The sequence below is a fragment of the Ctenopharyngodon idella genome, chromosome 3 (assembly GCF_019924925.1).
Source record: "Ctenopharyngodon idella isolate HZGC_01 chromosome 3, HZGC01, whole genome shotgun sequence".
In the NCBI taxonomy this organism is placed as follows: Eukaryota; Metazoa; Chordata; class Actinopteri; order Cypriniformes; family Xenocyprididae; genus Ctenopharyngodon; species Ctenopharyngodon idella.
The window spans coordinates 31,945,533-31,962,326 of record NC_067222.1 but is presented as its reverse complement, the minus strand read 5'-3'; the positions used below and the strand labels follow the sequence as shown (position 1 = coordinate 31,962,326).

The window sequence follows — 16,794 nt, the reverse complement described above, 5'->3', positions numbered from 1 at the left end:
GTCATGTGACGCGTTAGTGTTACAAGGTCTCAGGTGTGAATGGGGAGCAGGTGTGTTAAATTTGGTGTTACCGCTCTCACTCTCTCATACTGGTCACTGGAAGTTCAACATGGCACCTCATGGCAAAGAACTCTCTGAGGATCTGAAAAAGAATTGTTGCTCTACATAAAGATGGCATAGGCTATAAGAAGATTGCCAAGACCCTGAAACTGAGCTGCAGCACGGTGGCCAAGACCATACAGCGGTTTAACAGGACAGGTTCCACTCAGAACAGGCCTCGCCATGGTCGACCAAAGACCACGTGCTCAGCGTCATATCCAGAAGTTGTGTTTGGGAAATAGATGTATGAGTGCTGCCAGCATTGCTGCAGAGGTTGAAGGGGTGGGGGGTCAGCCTGTCAGTGCTCAGACCATACGCCGCATCAAATTAGTCTGCATGGCTGTCATCCCACAAGGAAGCTGATGCACAAAAAAGCCCGCAAACAGTTTGCTGAAGACAAGCAGACTAAGGACATGGATTACTGGAACCATGTCCTGTGGTCTGATGAGACCAAGATAATCTTATAATCTCATACATTTATTTATGACTGCACATTAAGCTTTTTTTCACTTTCCATACCTTCTTTCACAATCTATTGCTAAGAGTATAATTCTACAGGAAAAACAGGAAATAAAAACTCAAATAGATAGTTCGCCCGATAAATCATTTATTGACCCTCAATAAAGTGTTTAAGAGTTAACCTCGCCGTATAATTCAGACAGTCTTATCTGTTTTAAAGGCCTTTTAATTTTAATGACAACATTTTAAAGCAAATTTTGATTCTGATTAAAGACAGGTTTATGAGTAAAACATTTTATTTTGTAGTATATTTTTAATAACCTCTCAAATGTATTTATTCTCACTTATACATGAAAAAGCAGGGATCATTGACAGACTGGCTCAAAACAGCATGCACATCTTTTAAAGTGAAAACAGCATGTCAAGGCACACTACTCTTAATGCAATACATTCAAGCAAAAACAAAACTATCAAACAAAAAAACATGTAAATTCCATTTCCAGAGGTAATTATTTTCTAAGGTAAGTTATAAATGTATTTCTCAAATTACTACATTCAAGCAGTATTTATATCTAAAACCATACGTCATATTAAAAAAAAAAAAATTTTAAAAGGCAGGCATTTGAATATTCTGATAAATCTGCATTGGATGCAGCAAACCAGGGCCTCCTGAATCCCCCCTATAGTCTATAAAATTACATGTGATACGAAAATTGTAATTTCATTCATTTATTATAGAACCAAACAAATTACTTTGTTATTTGTAGTCTAGTCCTGCAATCTAGTAGCATCCAGTAGCCTAGTTGTATGTGTTTCTGAAATACAGAGTCTGGTAACAGCAGTCAAGTTTTATGTTAAATAAACATGCATTTCTTGTCAGCTTTAAATATAACAGTGCTTTGCATATTTCTGATATGGACAATTAGAGCTCTTAAAACACGTAAAACATGCAACTTGTGACACTGACATCATGCAAAAGCCCTTTGCGCAGATTAAAAAACTACTCTGAGACACATTTTTAGCATTCACAACAGAACATTCCTTAATAAACACAAAGCATCCAACTCTAATGCAAAACTTTACTGATAAACTCCCCATCCAGGGGCGTAGCTAGGGTCTCCGGGGCCCCGGTGCAGGTTGTTGTCGGCCCTGTCCCCATCTCATCTAACGCCCTTGTTTTATGCTCCATTTGCAAGTTGTTCAAGGCAGTAATGTCATTTACTTCATTTTAACACTAAATCCTGTATTTTACTCTACACAACAATGAGGCCTGAAATATCTGAAAAGGCTGAAGTTGTAAAAAGCAAAGCAGCAGAGATGTCATGATGAAGACATAAAATCCACAATCATTTGAAGAGTGCAAATCCTTGATCATTAAATTGTAGCATATAACATGTTTAACTCTCACTGACCTTTACAAAAATATATAAGACATACAATAATGTAAATCCCTGCAGAAACATGCTTTACAATTTATCACTCATTCGTAAATGTTATGAAACATCCGTCAGAAGAGACTATTTAAAATATTCCATACCCCAGTGTACATTAAAACACCTTCAATATTTTGGTCAATTTTAGGAGGGAAACTTTGGTTGTCATTTAAAAAAAATATATATATATAATACTGCAATAGGCCTACTATTTCACCATCATTCTCTGTCATTAGATGTCTTTCTTTACCTATTAGTATTACCCCACATTTATAATTATGCCAATAACATTCCATTCCATGTAAAATGAAGTACTATGTATGTTCACCTTTGAAGATAAGAAGCTGTTTATAGTGCACAATAAACCTGAGATCTCCAAGCTGCCAGACACAGAGAAACATACTCTCAGTACAGCCATTGTTCTTAATGGTTGCCTCAGCCTAAACTGTCTTTTCATCCTATTGAAGTATAAATTGCAATGGGAATGTGATTGTGTACAATGTAGAGTAGGTTTTTAGGTCATTCATTGACTATGCCTTCCTTATCCTGATCTCTAGGGGTCCTCTGTGCCTCCCTAATGCTCCTTTTATTAATACAGGTTTTCTCTTTCTTTTTCACTCTGATTCTACCTTAGGATCCCACTCCCAGTGCTTTCTTCATGTGCTCATAAACCACATAAGAGATGCTAACAGCAGGAATGACTTTGAGGAAATTGGGGGCAATGCCACGGTAAAGTCCAGAAACGCCTTCATGGGACACAATGTGCTTGAACTGGCCAACCATTGTCAGCTGTGGAGTGCCATCTGCAGAGGCTATCCAGAAGAAAGGGAGGAGTGAGGTTATATTTTAATTTGCATTTAAAATATTTTCATTCTTGTCAACATGTTGGGTTTCATAAAAGTTACAAAGCAAGCAGAATAATATAAAATAAGAATTATGTGAATGCATTTCATCTCGCTCACCCTGAGCCTGCATGCGTGTGCGGATTAAAGACAGCGGGTAACTAGCCAGTTGCCCACACGTGCTGGACACAGTGCCGCATCCGAGAAGCACTAAAACCCCAGGATCTGCCGAGCCCATGCAGTACCGCTGTAGCCAAGCATTCTTTAGAGTCTGTCAAAATAACAGAAAATACAAAAAATATATTGTTAATATAAATGTTATTGATACATAATGGATGTTATCTGTGTCGCACTGCAAACAAAACAAAATAAAGGGCTGGATCTATTCACAGCAGTTGTAGATTTATTAAATACAAACTCAAAACAAAATACTCTAAACACACATTACTAAAAAAACATGAACGGAACAACCAGAATAATGTGATGAGAACAGACAATGAACTGAAAGAAACACTGGGCTTAAATAACCAGACAAACTAATCGATGAAATGAACGACAGGTGTAACTGATAATCAAACAATGAAAAACCATAGAAATGAACTGAAAACTAGGACACAGAACCCTTACAATCTGTTACATCAATTTTTTTTTTTTAATACTTTTTACATAATCATATTTCCTCATACTTTTGGCAACTTTTCAAAAAATATTTTTAGTCTAAATATATTAACATTGTCCTATATATATATATTTATTTATTTACACATTTTGCATTTAATTTCAAAATGTAAAAAAATGCAAGTAAAATTTATTTGATCAAATGTCAGTAAAATTTATTTGATCAAAAAATACAGTAAAAACAGTAATATTGTGTAATATTTATACAATTTAAAATAACCATTTTCTATTTTTATATATTTTATAAAATTATTATATATTTATTCAATTGCAAAGCTACATTTTCAGCATCATTACTCTAGTCTTCACATGATCCTTCAGAAATCATCCTAATATTGTTTAATATTTTTTGTAAACATGATACATTTTTTCAGGACTCTTTGATAGATAGAAATTTCATAAGAACAGCATTTATTTGAGATAGAAATCTTTTGTAATATTATAAATGTCTTCACTGTCACTTTTGGTTAATTTAATGCATACTTGGCCAATTAAAACATTTTTCTTTTTTCTTTTGCCACATGGTAAACAATGACAAGGGGTTACCAAGACAATCACCTGAAAAAAGACCTGTGAGTTGTTAGGAAGAGACCATAGAACACAGCAACGTAAAATACATAATATATACTTATTTTATCAACCATAGCAACTGAGAATGATGAATACTACTGACAGCCTGTCAGTGGCAGCCGGCATTCGCAAACACTTAAATGTGTTAAAATACGCACACACCTCATAGACAGCCAGATCAATGCCAGCATAAGGGATGATGCCAAGTGTGTTGGGCAAATAGCCTTTGTAAAACGCGCACACTCCTTCTTTACGTAGTATCTGTTTGGCACAGTCTGCCATGCCAGAATATTGTCCTGTCTTTCTGAGGGTTAGACGTGTCTTCATCACCTGGGAAACAAGAAGGATCAGAGTAAAATTATAGAAAGAAAAAAAAATGTAAAGAGAATATTGAGAAATATAAGTTTGGAGGTCACTGGTAACTTCGAGCTGCCGAAACTCCTTTCAGCAGCTCTAGTCAAGATCTCTAAATAAATAAATGGAGGATTTGGCTTCCAAAATGTGATACTGATCTGCCTCATTAAATAAATATATCAGAAGCCAGAAAAGAAACTTGTTTTCTGCATTTAAGCACACCCGGAATAGAAAGACAATCTGTATCTGTAGTTGTCAACTAGGCCCAGCTCATTTTCAACTCTTTTAACATTTAGAACAACACGAGTAAACAGGCAAACAGCAATTAGGAACAGCTTTGTTAAACAACTTCCCTTGTTACATGATTCTGCTGTTTTTACTTCACATTAGCAGCTGTAAAAACTACACTACTTGAGACATTGCTACTACAGTCAGACATTATATGTATAAGACCATTAAAGGAATGTTCAAGGTTAAATAAAAGATTTAATTTGATAATCCAGATATCAATAATAGCATAGTACACATTTAATGTAAAGTATGCAATATAAAGTACTGTGGTTATACTTTTAAAACAGCGTGCATTTTAATATTTAGTGCCTCTCCCCATGTATACTTCCATTGTAAGTGTCTCCCTCTAAATGTTTTCTATTAAAATCCAAAATATATCAGTTTTCTATTAGAATATATTTTAAAATGTAATTCATTCCTGAGATTAAAACTGAATTTTCAGCATCATTACTCCAGTCTTCAGTGTCACATGATCCTTCAGAAATCATATGATGATTTAGCGCTCTTGAAACATTTCTTATTGTTACCAATGTAAAAAAACAACAAAAAAAAAAACAATAGTTGTGCTGCCTAATATTTTTGTAGAAACTGTATCTATACTACTACAATTTCTGTGCTTATGATAAAAGGACGATAAGCTCAGAAGTAAAGCAATTGAATTCTTCAGGTCTTATCTTTATAGAGCTATTTAGTCTTGACGTCAATTAGTAGGCCAACCCAGAAGGCTAATTTGCCAAGGATTCCCTCAGGAAATCCTAATGGGTTTTTAGAATGCCAGTTCTTGATTTGTGAGTGAAAACAGGTCTGTGGTTACATTACTTGTATAGTTGAAAAGTGAAAGTCTCTTCACTTCTCTCACTTCCTCCTCTTCTCTTACCTCCATGGGGTAGATGATGGTTTGAGCTGTAGCTCCAGCCAGTGAGCCAGCAATGAAGCGTTCTTGAACCCTTAGAGAACCACCCTCCTTATTGCCTCTGATCAGCCGTTTGATCTACACAATTAGAAAATATGCCACTGAAAACAGGGTGGCTGTAACATTTAAATGTGTAGCTACTATATTCTGCTTTGTTTACCTGCTCATAAGCCATGAATTTGATAGCTGACTCCGGGGCAATTTTAAGGACGTTGATGCCGTTGCCTCTCCAAAGAGACCTCAGTCCTCCCTCCTGCACCATTCCACGCAAGCCACCCAACAAACTCACACCACTGGAGCCATGGACCTGTTGAAAACCCACTCAGTTCACACTCTCTCTCATTATGAGTACTGTACTTTTCACAACAGAACTGCCAATGCAGGATTTATTTCTGTTGAGTTTCTTTGATACAACAATAATTCACAGAGACAATAAAACTTAATTCTAACACTTTTAAAGAGGACCTATTATGCTTTTTTACATTTTCAACTTTCTTTAGTGAGTAATGTTGCTGTTTAAGCATAAAAAAAGAAGTCACTTCAAAGGGAGTTATTCTCTAAATCAGTAAGCACTGTTTCTGAACTCCCTCAAACGCCTCCATTGTAGCGTTGAGTTTTCTTCCGGGAACGTACACATCACAATATCGCTCATCTAAATAACTCCTGCGCAAGTCCTGGTTGAGTTGTGTTAATAGTGTGTCGAAACTAGAGGTTATTGTAAGGGGCTTGCCATTGTTCAAACACTTTCGAAGCATTTGACCAATCACAACAAACTGGTCCAGCTGACCAATCAGAGCGCACTGTGCTTTTCGGAAGGAAAGTCTTCATAAAGACAGGAACTAAACAGAGTGTTACTGACAGACTGGGATGAGAGGGATAAAATCAAGACTTTGTAAAAGGGCATAATATGGCCACTTTAAGAACTGACTGAACCTGAAGGAAAACTTTAAGACGATCCAGAGGAGCAGTTCCTGTTCGCGAAACGGCTCCTGCCATTGCCCCGGCCACCAACTGTCTCCACACCACACCTGAACGCCGCTCCTTCTCCGAAAACTCATCTGGCACAGTCAGTTGCTCTCCAATGTCCAACATCTGAACACACATACATTATAGATTCAAAAGACAGTTGAAGTTTACATTCTAATATATCTGTGAATATCAAGCCTACAATCTAATTTCTGAAAAGAGCTGGAAGTAAACCAGAGAGTGTTTCCAGTAGTGGGCAATGTCCTCCATGTTGTGCAAGGGGTTAAACAGGAAATGGTCCCGCCACTCATTCCAGTCAATGGTCATAGTGCCGTCTCTGTCTATGCTGACACACAAAAAGGATATAGAATAGTTAAAACAAGCTTTTTCTATGCCCACTGAAACTATGTGTGACTCAACACATGTGGGTTTCATAGAAACATCTTAAAGTCCTCTGAAAGCATAGCCAGAGTGGGAGGTAGATGTGAACATGACATTGATTAAGCACTAAAAAAATAAAAAAAAACAGTGTTTTGTGAAAAGCTGAAGCGCTCTAACCTTTGCAGGATTCTGGAGGCCTGCTCTGTGGATACATTCACTCCAAGGCTGCGCAAGGAGAGCTGAATTTCTGCAACATCTATGTGACCTGAGGTCATAAAATACTTTAATGCTTGTTCTATATACTTTATGGACCACAGAGGATATACTATTGTTCAAAATTTGGGGTCAGCAAGATTTTTTTTTTAATGTTTTTGTAAGAGGCCTCTTATGCTCACCAAGGCTGCACTTATTTGATTAGAAATATAGTAAATTAAAAAAAAAAAAAATACAGTAAAACTGTGAAATATTATTACAATTTAAAATAACTGTTTTCTATTTTAATATATTTTAAAATGTAATTTTTCAGCATCATTACTCATTAGTCTTAAGTGTCACATGATCCTTCAGAAATCATTCTAATATGATGATTTGATGCTCAAGAAACATTTATTATTATTATAAATGTTGAAAACAATTATGCTGCTTAATATTTTTGTAAAAACCGTGATACATTTTTGGATTCTTTGACAAACAGAAGGTTCAAAAGAACAGCATTTGTTTAAAATAGACAACTTAGTTACACTTTATTTCAATAGTCCACTTAAGAAATATTATTTACTATAAGCAACTTTAGAGTTACATATCAACTAACTCTCATTAATTTGCAACTACATGTCAACTAACTCTCATTAGAGTATTAATGGACTATTAGGTTAGAATTAGGGCTTTGGGTTAGTAGAATAAATTGACGTACTTTAAAAGTTACATACAGTCAGTAGAATGTCTGTTGGGGAACATCAAAATAAGGTGTTAGCAAATATTAAGTCTACTAATAGTCTAATGAGAGTTAGTTGACATGTAGTTGCAAAGTTACTTATAGTTAGTAGAATGTCTAAAGTGGACCATCGAAATAAAGTGTTACCTTAATTTCTCTCTCTCTCTTTCAAAAATAAAAAAATCTTTCTGACCCCAGACTTTTAAATACTACTATGATGACACATACTAGACAGAGAAACACAAAAGTTATCTTAACACTATAAAAGCAATTGTGCAAAAAGGAAATCTGCATTTTCAGTGAAGTATTATGAGGTTGCAGTCACAGTGATGTCGTGTGGTAACATTATAATGTGTGAAAGGATAATGCAGACCATCGTTGTTGTGGTCCAGGCTGCGGAACATAAGTCGGAGCTCTTTCTCGTGTGTGCGCAGATACCGTGTGAACTCCTCGATGTCCAGCTGGCCGTCATGATTGGTGTCACTCACACGTACAATCTGAGGGGTGGAGGAGGTGGAAAGTGCAGTTATATGTGAACTTGATTTAACACTGCATCTGTGGCCATGCCTATGTAGAATGAGTAACAAAGAGATACTAACATAAAGCAAAGAGAGAGAGAGAAAGAAGCATTGCCTCTGAGCTTACAGATGCAAGGTTTCTGTTTGTGTGCAAAGCCCTGCCATTAGTCTGGCAGCTCCGATCGCAAACACATTGTGAACTAGAGCTAATCTCACCTCTTACATCACAGCACATGACTAACACAGTCACACAACCCAACAGCACAGACATACCACTGGCACATAGTGTTGCTCTTCCCAAGGAAACTTGGAGTCTCCAAGTTATGTTCTTAATGGCACTTTCATGGTTTCATCTTAGGACTCGATCTGTATCCTTAGCTACCTGCTGAAGTAATCGCCACAACACAACATACTGTATGCACTGTTTTTCAAGTCGCTTTGGCAAGAACAAGACTGTTTACAACAGGAGTGAAAATGTAAATGTTGGTGCACTATAATTTGTGTTTTGCATGCTCACATCTCAAGCTGAAATGCCAACCAGTGATTATTGTTCTGCTTGTATCAAATCAACAAATTGCAGTCTTGTAGATGGTTTCAGTGGAATCAATACAACTATACAGACCATACAAAAGATTATCAGTGAATAAATTAGCAATATTTCAAAACCTTTCCCTTGTCAGTGTGTTGATCAAGTGCACTCACAGTCCCTGAACTCAAGCAGTCTAACCCAGTGGTGCAGATTTATTTCTGCTATTTATGTCATATGATTGGACCACCTGTGACACCGCTTTCTAAAAGACTACGGGACACTGGGAGTGTTGTAACACTTTTTGTTTCAACATCTGTAGCTCTGTTTTTTTGCACTATGCATGTGCCTCATATGTTGATAAAATTATCTAGTATTTGTCTGCTACGTTAAAATGTTTTTTGTTGTTGTTGTTGTTTTTAAATGTACAACCTCTACCTAAACTGTGTGAATTAATGTTAAAAACAAGTGCTGTATTAGACCACAAAGCCAATAGTGGGGATGTAAGATTAATAGAAACATGGATGTTTGAGAATTTTATTATATGCTATTAAACTCTCTCTCTCTCTCTATATATATATACATATATATATATATATATATATATATATATATATATATATATATATTCAGCTTTCTGGTCAGCTATGACACTTTTTTTTTTTGTGGTTTTTCTTTTTTTTTTTTTGAACATGTAACATAGTTCTCAACCTTTTTGACTCGATGGCCCCTGTTGTCCAAAACAATATTCAATTATCTACACTAAGATAATTATGATAAAGTAACGTCAGATCTCGCCCTGCCTTTCAGGTCTGCCCAATATAAGCAACGATATTAGTCTGGAGGTTTGTCAATATTGCAACGTGGAAATTCTAACTCTTAAATAAATTACACGGGATCGTTTGTCCTTGGTCGAAGACACAGCAGCATTGTACTAAGTTTCACTCCTGCTGAAAGTAAGCATAAATTCTTGTGTGGATTTATCAAAAACAAAATATGATATGCTGAGGTTTCAGGTGTTTTCAAATCATCACAACTTATCTACAGTTCAGCTCACAGAAATGAACATGTTTTATTTTAGGGTGAACAACTATTAACGTCCCGAACGACCTACCTCGTCTACCTCACTGCGAAGGATCCCCCATGAGGTTAATCCGGTGCGCAGTTCATTCACATCGATCCTCCCATCTTTATTTAGGTCCAGCTGATCGAACAGTTCGGCCCATCGTTTCTCCCGCTCTGGATCGGACACACCGTTATCTTGACATCGAGCCCATGTCCAACACGAAGGGAACCGAGTTCTCGCTTCGCCCATATGAAACAGCTGACGGTGAATATGGTCCAAATGTGTTCTCGAGAATCAGAGCTGTGTTAGGTAGTGGATCAGCATCCTACCTCTCAAATACAGGTGCTTCTTCAGCAAAGACCACTTTGAGGATTTGTGGATTGAGGTAAATAAAAAACTGCAGAATCTAATATATAGCCTCGTTCACCTGTCAGAGTCCCGCCAGAGCGTGTATTTAAAGGAAGCGTTTAAACGGGCGCACAATATCAGCAGCGCGTTGCTCTACTGTCTGTAGCCCGCTCCAATTACGACAGAGTTAATCCAGGAAGTATTAAACCTCTGCCTCTCTGGCTAGAATAATAATCCCCGTGCCTGTTCCATCGCTTCTCTCTCTCTCAACACAGGTTCATCAACTCGGGAATTGTCCTGTTCTGGTCTCAGATGACATCAAGAGCGCGCGCGCCGCCTGCACCGGTTAGCTATACCGCATCTTAGTGCGACGGAGAGATTCGCATATAAACGCTTAATTACTGCTCACAATTCGCGTCTTTTGCTCATTTGATCGCTCCTCTCTGTGGTATGCAGAATGAACGCAAGTCTCCGCTGCACAAATCGCAGGATAAGGGCTGGGTGTCCCAACTCTATTAAAGAGCCTCGAGGAGCGATGTGTTGTCATTGATTGCCTGCCTTGCGTGCAGTGTACAAATTATTCACTGGCTTCTAGTCGGTCTGTTTCTAACTGGATTAGTTCGTCTCGTGCGTCGCAAAAGTCTTGTGGCGTATTTCGCTACCAGTCAACTTTTTTAGATTGCAGGTTTAATATAAAAAGTGATAATTGCTAAGTAATTACAATAGACTACTCATTTTTCTTTTGTACAGACCGTCAGACTATTCCTAACTGACAGTGCTTCAGCAGCGTGTTGCTATAGTAACCTTTTCAGGTGAAAGATCTCGGGAGCGCGTATTGAACTTAATATTTCGTACTTTTGTGGTTTTTAAAACATTGTCTTGTCTTGTAAACACTGTTAAAACGCTAAAATGTAATAGGCCTACATGTAGTATGCAATAATATATTATAATTTTAAATAAATAATGTACATTTATAGCTAGGCTACTTTGTATTTTCTCATTTTGCCATTAAAATTAGTCTACAGAAAACGGGTTAACGCTGCTGCTTAGGTGTTTCTACAACTTCTGAGGGAGTGACGACGAATTAGACATCTTTCTCTCTTCTGATCAACATAATTAATCTCTCGAGATATATATATATATATATATATATATATATTCAGTCATTCCCTCTTGTAGGAAGGTCACATGTTCCTGTTGATCCTAGAACAACATTCCTTTCTGAAAATGTAGTCCTAACCCTGTCCCTACCCCTAAACCTACCCATAAGTTATCCTTAACATTAGAGGGAAATGATAGGTGAATAATATAATGTTGAAGCACCAAACCCTGGTTGTAAGCCTAAACTTGACTTAAACTATAAACTTGTGCCTCAAATCTGATTAGCTGATTGGAGTATTGTTCCAGGATCTATCTATCTATCTATCTATCTATCTATCTATCTATCTATCTATCTATCTGTCTGTCTGTCTGTCTGTCTGTCTGTCTGTCTGTCTGTCGATTGATTGATGTTGGGGCAAATGGTAACATATAAATTATACCTAGGCCTATTTGTTTTAGTTTCACCACTGTTGAAGTTTACCCATCTATGATGACTTCTGCTTCTGAGAACCCCAGAAATATGAAAAGTTTCATCCATCCTTTTTTTGGAAACCCTGGAACTATCTTCATTCTGTGTCACAAGATTGGGTATCGCTGCAGAGCAAACAACTAATAAAACAGAACAAAAGTGCAATCTAATGGCATTGCTCAAAAAATACAACTGCATTCTTATACAATTATAACTTCTTCTTTTTTTTTTGATTGTCTTTTATCAGGCAAACTGCTTCTAACAATTTAGATGCACAAAATACTTTGCCGAACAGAGTGCGCTTATAGGGTACATCCTCTTTAGTGATGCTATGGGATGAATGGAAAGTACTGAGTCAACACTTGAAGGATAGTTCAAGATTAGAAGGAGGAACCCAGTGAAGGATTATGTCATGACGATAAGGATGTGTGTTGATTTTAAGGTCAACCTCAATCAAGACACTGACTGTTATGTAATTTACCATTTACTGATGTCATGGAATTTGTGTTAATATTACTAATATTTTTATTCCTATTATATTTAATGGCAAATAGCCTACATCAACAATGAGGTTATACATGATATAGTTTTATACTGGATTCAATTAATTATTTATCATGCAAAACGTGCAACACAAAAGACAAATGGTCCTTACCCAGGCCTCTTAGATTTCTGTCATAATTGATAGTGCAGTGTGAACGGCAAGGAGTCAATAGCTGCTTTTATTGCAGCTTTGTTAATTTACAGTATAGTTCACTAGACAACAATCGACAATTCCAAAAAACAGCCTACTCATGGTAAAAAAAAAAAAAAAAAACTGAACAAGGCTTTGATACTAAACAAACGGGAGGGGGTGTTTTTGTGCTTTGTATTTGTGAGCCATGCTAAGCTCTCGTTTACAAACGTTCAGTTGATTGTGCTGTTGAAAGGAGAAAGTACAAAGGTAGTGCAATCCCAGTGGCTCAGACAGTCATTCTTGGCACAGAGGTTTTCTTGGCCATGAAAAATGATTTTGCTCAATCACACTCCAGACTCCCACAGAAAACCATTTGAAGGACTTCGCATTACACTCCAGTTATTTTTTTGATTTGTCATGGTTACACCATCACTATTGTCGACCAGACAGAACACTCCGTCACATTAAAAGACATAGCGACATAAAAATATAACGGGTCCCATAGTGCTTTGCAGGCTAGCAGGCAGAGATTATTTTGTCTGTTCCCTTTAGCATGTATCCAGGGCAACCTCCACTGGCACTGAATATCACCACCTGTGAGCGGAGACACACAGACTGAACAAACACAGACCGTCTCAGTATTTATGAATCTGCGTTAATCATTCATGAATTTATGAATTTTATCATTATAGTAATAAAATATATTTGCTTCCAGTTAAATCCCTTTTTAGCAAACAAAAGTTCAGTAGCCTAGCTAATGTTTACTAATATAGTCCAGGGCTAATATTGTACCGATTTCCTGGTACAGGTAATTCATTTACATAATTAATTTTTCTGAAATATAATTATGTTAACATGTAACAATAATTCAGAAGGTAATGGATAAATTATAGAATAGTGAGAAGTGCATCCCTCATATGGCCAGGGCTATTGCTAAAGTTCACAGGGCCAGGGGCAACATTTTTTTATGGGTGGGCTTCCTCTCTCCTGGGCACAATGAGTTGGCTATACTGATTGTAGGACTTTAGTGAACCTCTTTATTTCAGGGACCTGGACAACATTCTCCTAATACCTATAAGATCCATAAGAAAAGAATAGACACTACACAGAAGACATATATAGTTACAATCATAGTAAAACACAGTGCTGTAGTCTCCCTGTTTAATGGAGCTCAAAAATTGCCTGAGCCTTATAGCAGGGACTAACTGAAGCCATTTACTGTGGTCAAAATGATGTCATTTCTGCACAAAGGTGATCCCTGACCACATTCAAAACAGAGAAATCAAAGTAATATCTGCTTTGCATGTCTTTCATGCCTCTCAGAGGGTATGAATCTGTTTGCTGTTTCGTACTACTGCCTCTAAATTAGCCAAATTGTTCAAAAACAAACCAAAAGTGACAATTATCCACGATTAGTACATATTTACAAAGAAATAAAGAACTGCACCTGAGAATGTGCATTCATTTCTACTGGGATAGTAATAGCTATTACATAATTGGCCACAAGGTGGATCTAACATTTCAAATTTTCTGGACTTACTGTAAAAGCTTAGATCCTCATTTTGTGAATAATTATTTTGTGACAATATTGTGGGGAAAAAAGCTTTAAAGCTGAGTTAATGCCATGAACAATTTCAAGCAATTTTCCATCAGCAAACCTCAAATGTAATGTCATAGCTGAAACACTTAAAAAAGAAAGAAAAGAAATGAATACTTTTAGTCAGCGGTGATGCATTAAATTGATCGAACGTGACAGTAAAGGCTTTTACAATTGTTACGTTCTATTTCAAATAAATGTTGTTCTTTTGAACTTTCTTTTCATCAAAGAATCCTGAAAAAATGCATCAGGTTTCCACAAAAACTGGTCTCAACATTGATAATAATAATAAGAAATGTTTCTTTAGCAGCAAATCATCATATGGTTTCTGAAGGATCATGTGACACTGAAGAAATTCAGCTTTGACATCACTGGAATAAAAACATATTAAAATATATTAATGCAATATTTTTGGCTGAAGATGCCTACCAACTTGTGGCTGATCTATACACCAGAGCTCCAGTAAATAGTAATAACAAAACCTGATTTTCTTCTTCTTTCACTGAGACTCTGGAAACTGTAGAAGTTAAAATCAATAGTGTATTTGCAGACATAAAACGCAGGGAGCATGGTACATAAAAAAAAAAAAAAAAAAAAAAAAAAAAAATTAGAGCTTAAAGTGTAGCTAATGGACCAGAGAGCAATGGAAAAGATAATGAATTGAGAAGAAAAAAAATCCCTCTTGATTATCAACAGAGTTTTGCGCAGTGGCCTCAGCATGGGGTTCGTAAGCAGACTGGATGGAGAAGTTCTGCCTTTCATCCAAAGTGTTCTCTGAGGGGAGAGAAGATGAAACATGCCTAAGGGAGCCTGTGAGGCTGGGCTAATCTGGAGCATCAGTGAGGAAATTGAGGCCTGCTGATTACCATGCTGCTGCCTCTCTCTCATTATCTCCCTCCTCATTTAACAGCCCTCGGCCCTCAAAGCTCCTCAGCATGAGTGGGTGAGAGACTGTTTCAACTGCAGGCTCTCCACACTCTGTTCTCACTTTTTATGATGCCAAGTGTGCTTTTAAAAAGCTAAAATAGAGATCCAGTGCTTCTGAATTTCAAGTTTTGCTGTCCAGCAGCGATAAAGGAAGTCTCTTGATCTTGTTTTTTTCATCAGGAAAAAAGCACGAATCTAAGAAATTTTGTATTATAATATCAGTCAAGTATCTAAAAATGTCTTTTTAGACTCTGACCAGGAGGTGGCGGTAATGAACTGGAATTCCCTCACTTGGATGCCTCCGCTTTGGATTTCATTTAGAAAAGGGAGGACCGAGCTCCAGACAAACCATTAAGTTGACTTATGACCTTCATTATTGACTTTATTATTTTGCATGCTGCTTCTGCAATCCATCAGCAACGCTTGGCATCTGGCTTTGCTGTGTCTCCTGAAGTTACAATGGCAGTTTGGTACAAGACCACACGGATTTACAGCTCTGACCCACATCTACCACAGTCCAGTGCCTCAGGCAGGCACAGATGCTCCAAGATGCCCATCCAGAACGACAGCCAAAAAGCTATAGGGGAGAGACTGAGAGGAAAAGAGAGCGAACGAGAGGATGAAAGGGGTGGGTGTATGTGAGCTGGCCGTGACAAACAGGTGGTACCTTGGCTGTCAGGTAGTAATGCCGTGTCTCCAGTCTGTTTAGTTTGGACAGCGGCCAGTTTAAATTCTCCTTTAGTGTGGCGTCCAAATACGAGGTTCACAAGTGTATACGTACATGAAAACAGGAAGAACAAAATGCCTGTCATAGTCTGCAGATTATGAAAGACATATTAAGAAGCACATGTTGGTTGAAATCTGAGCAAAGTCATCTACATCATTCCCTTATTAACCTTAATAAGATACAGTTATTTAATTTCTTTAACCAGCAAAAACTTCACGCTTCACAAATCACAGCCTGCACTGCGTGACCCAGCCCAGTAAGGGATCAATAGCTAATTCACTTCTAGTCTTTGGAAATGTTTAATCTATAGTCAACTATAAATCAAAACTGAACCAGTGAGATCACATTTATAAAGTGTCTCAGAGCTTTTCATCACGAATGGCATTGTGTTAATGTAATAGATCATATTGAGTTATGATGTGAATGAGTGGTGTCATCAACTCTGAATGTTTGTGACATTTCTAGGGATTGGAAACTGAGTCTTTGTGACAGCATAACCAACACAAACAGACTGTGGTTGGCGGGGTGTTGTCAGGGTTGACTAAACTCACCATCAGATGGGCCTCTTCTGCCTGTGGTGGATTTGTTGTTTAACACTGGTATGGCTCATTCAGTGTCAGTAAGATGAATATCTCTTCACTAACTTATTATTTTCTCTTTTAAGAAATGGGTATGAGAAAAAAAAGTAATATACAGCACCACAGTAACAATTATATTTCCTTTCCAATCCTAGGGATCTGTTCCTGTGCCAGATAAGAGATTTCCAAGGCATTCATGGAGTGAATCTTCGACGCCATTTTTCATCAGGTATAATCTTATTACAAGTGATTGATGTCTTGAGGGTTTAGATTAAGCTTTTAGCAACTTGTTTTGTCCTAATTAACAAAAACTTAGAAAATATATATTTAATATATTCACT

At 37.1% G+C, this 16,794-nt stretch overlaps 1 protein-coding gene across 3 annotated transcripts; it reads right to left on the bottom strand.

Annotated features, from left to right (window-relative positions):
- Positions 1-836: 836 nt before the first annotated feature.
- slc25a23b (solute carrier family 25 member 23b) lies at positions 837-11,089 on the bottom strand. Of its 3 annotated transcripts, XM_051888696.1 has the most exons (11): positions 10,079-10,216; positions 8,712-8,823; positions 8,294-8,417; positions 7,164-7,251; positions 6,840-6,951; positions 6,573-6,731; positions 5,800-5,946; positions 5,604-5,717; positions 4,244-4,411; positions 2,954-3,104; positions 837-2,803 (listed from the first exon to the last, which is right to left on the bottom strand). In XM_051888696.1, exons 3-11 carry the CDS (start codon positions 8,322-8,324, stop codon positions 2,622-2,624), a joined length of 1,152 nt encoding a protein of 383 aa, XP_051744656.1. In that variant the 5' UTR covers positions 8,325-8,417; positions 8,712-8,823; positions 10,079-10,216; the 3' UTR covers positions 837-2,621. The 3 variants fall into 3 exon arrangements, with proteins under 3 accessions (XP_051744656.1, XP_051744655.1, XP_051744657.1); XM_051888695.1 differs by lacking the exon at positions 8,712-8,823 and having other exon boundaries at positions 10,079-11,089; XM_051888697.1 differs by lacking the exons at positions 8,294-8,417; positions 8,712-8,823; positions 10,079-10,216 and having other exon boundaries at positions 6,808-6,951; positions 7,164-7,200.
- Positions 11,090-16,794: the final 5,705 nt, after the last annotated feature.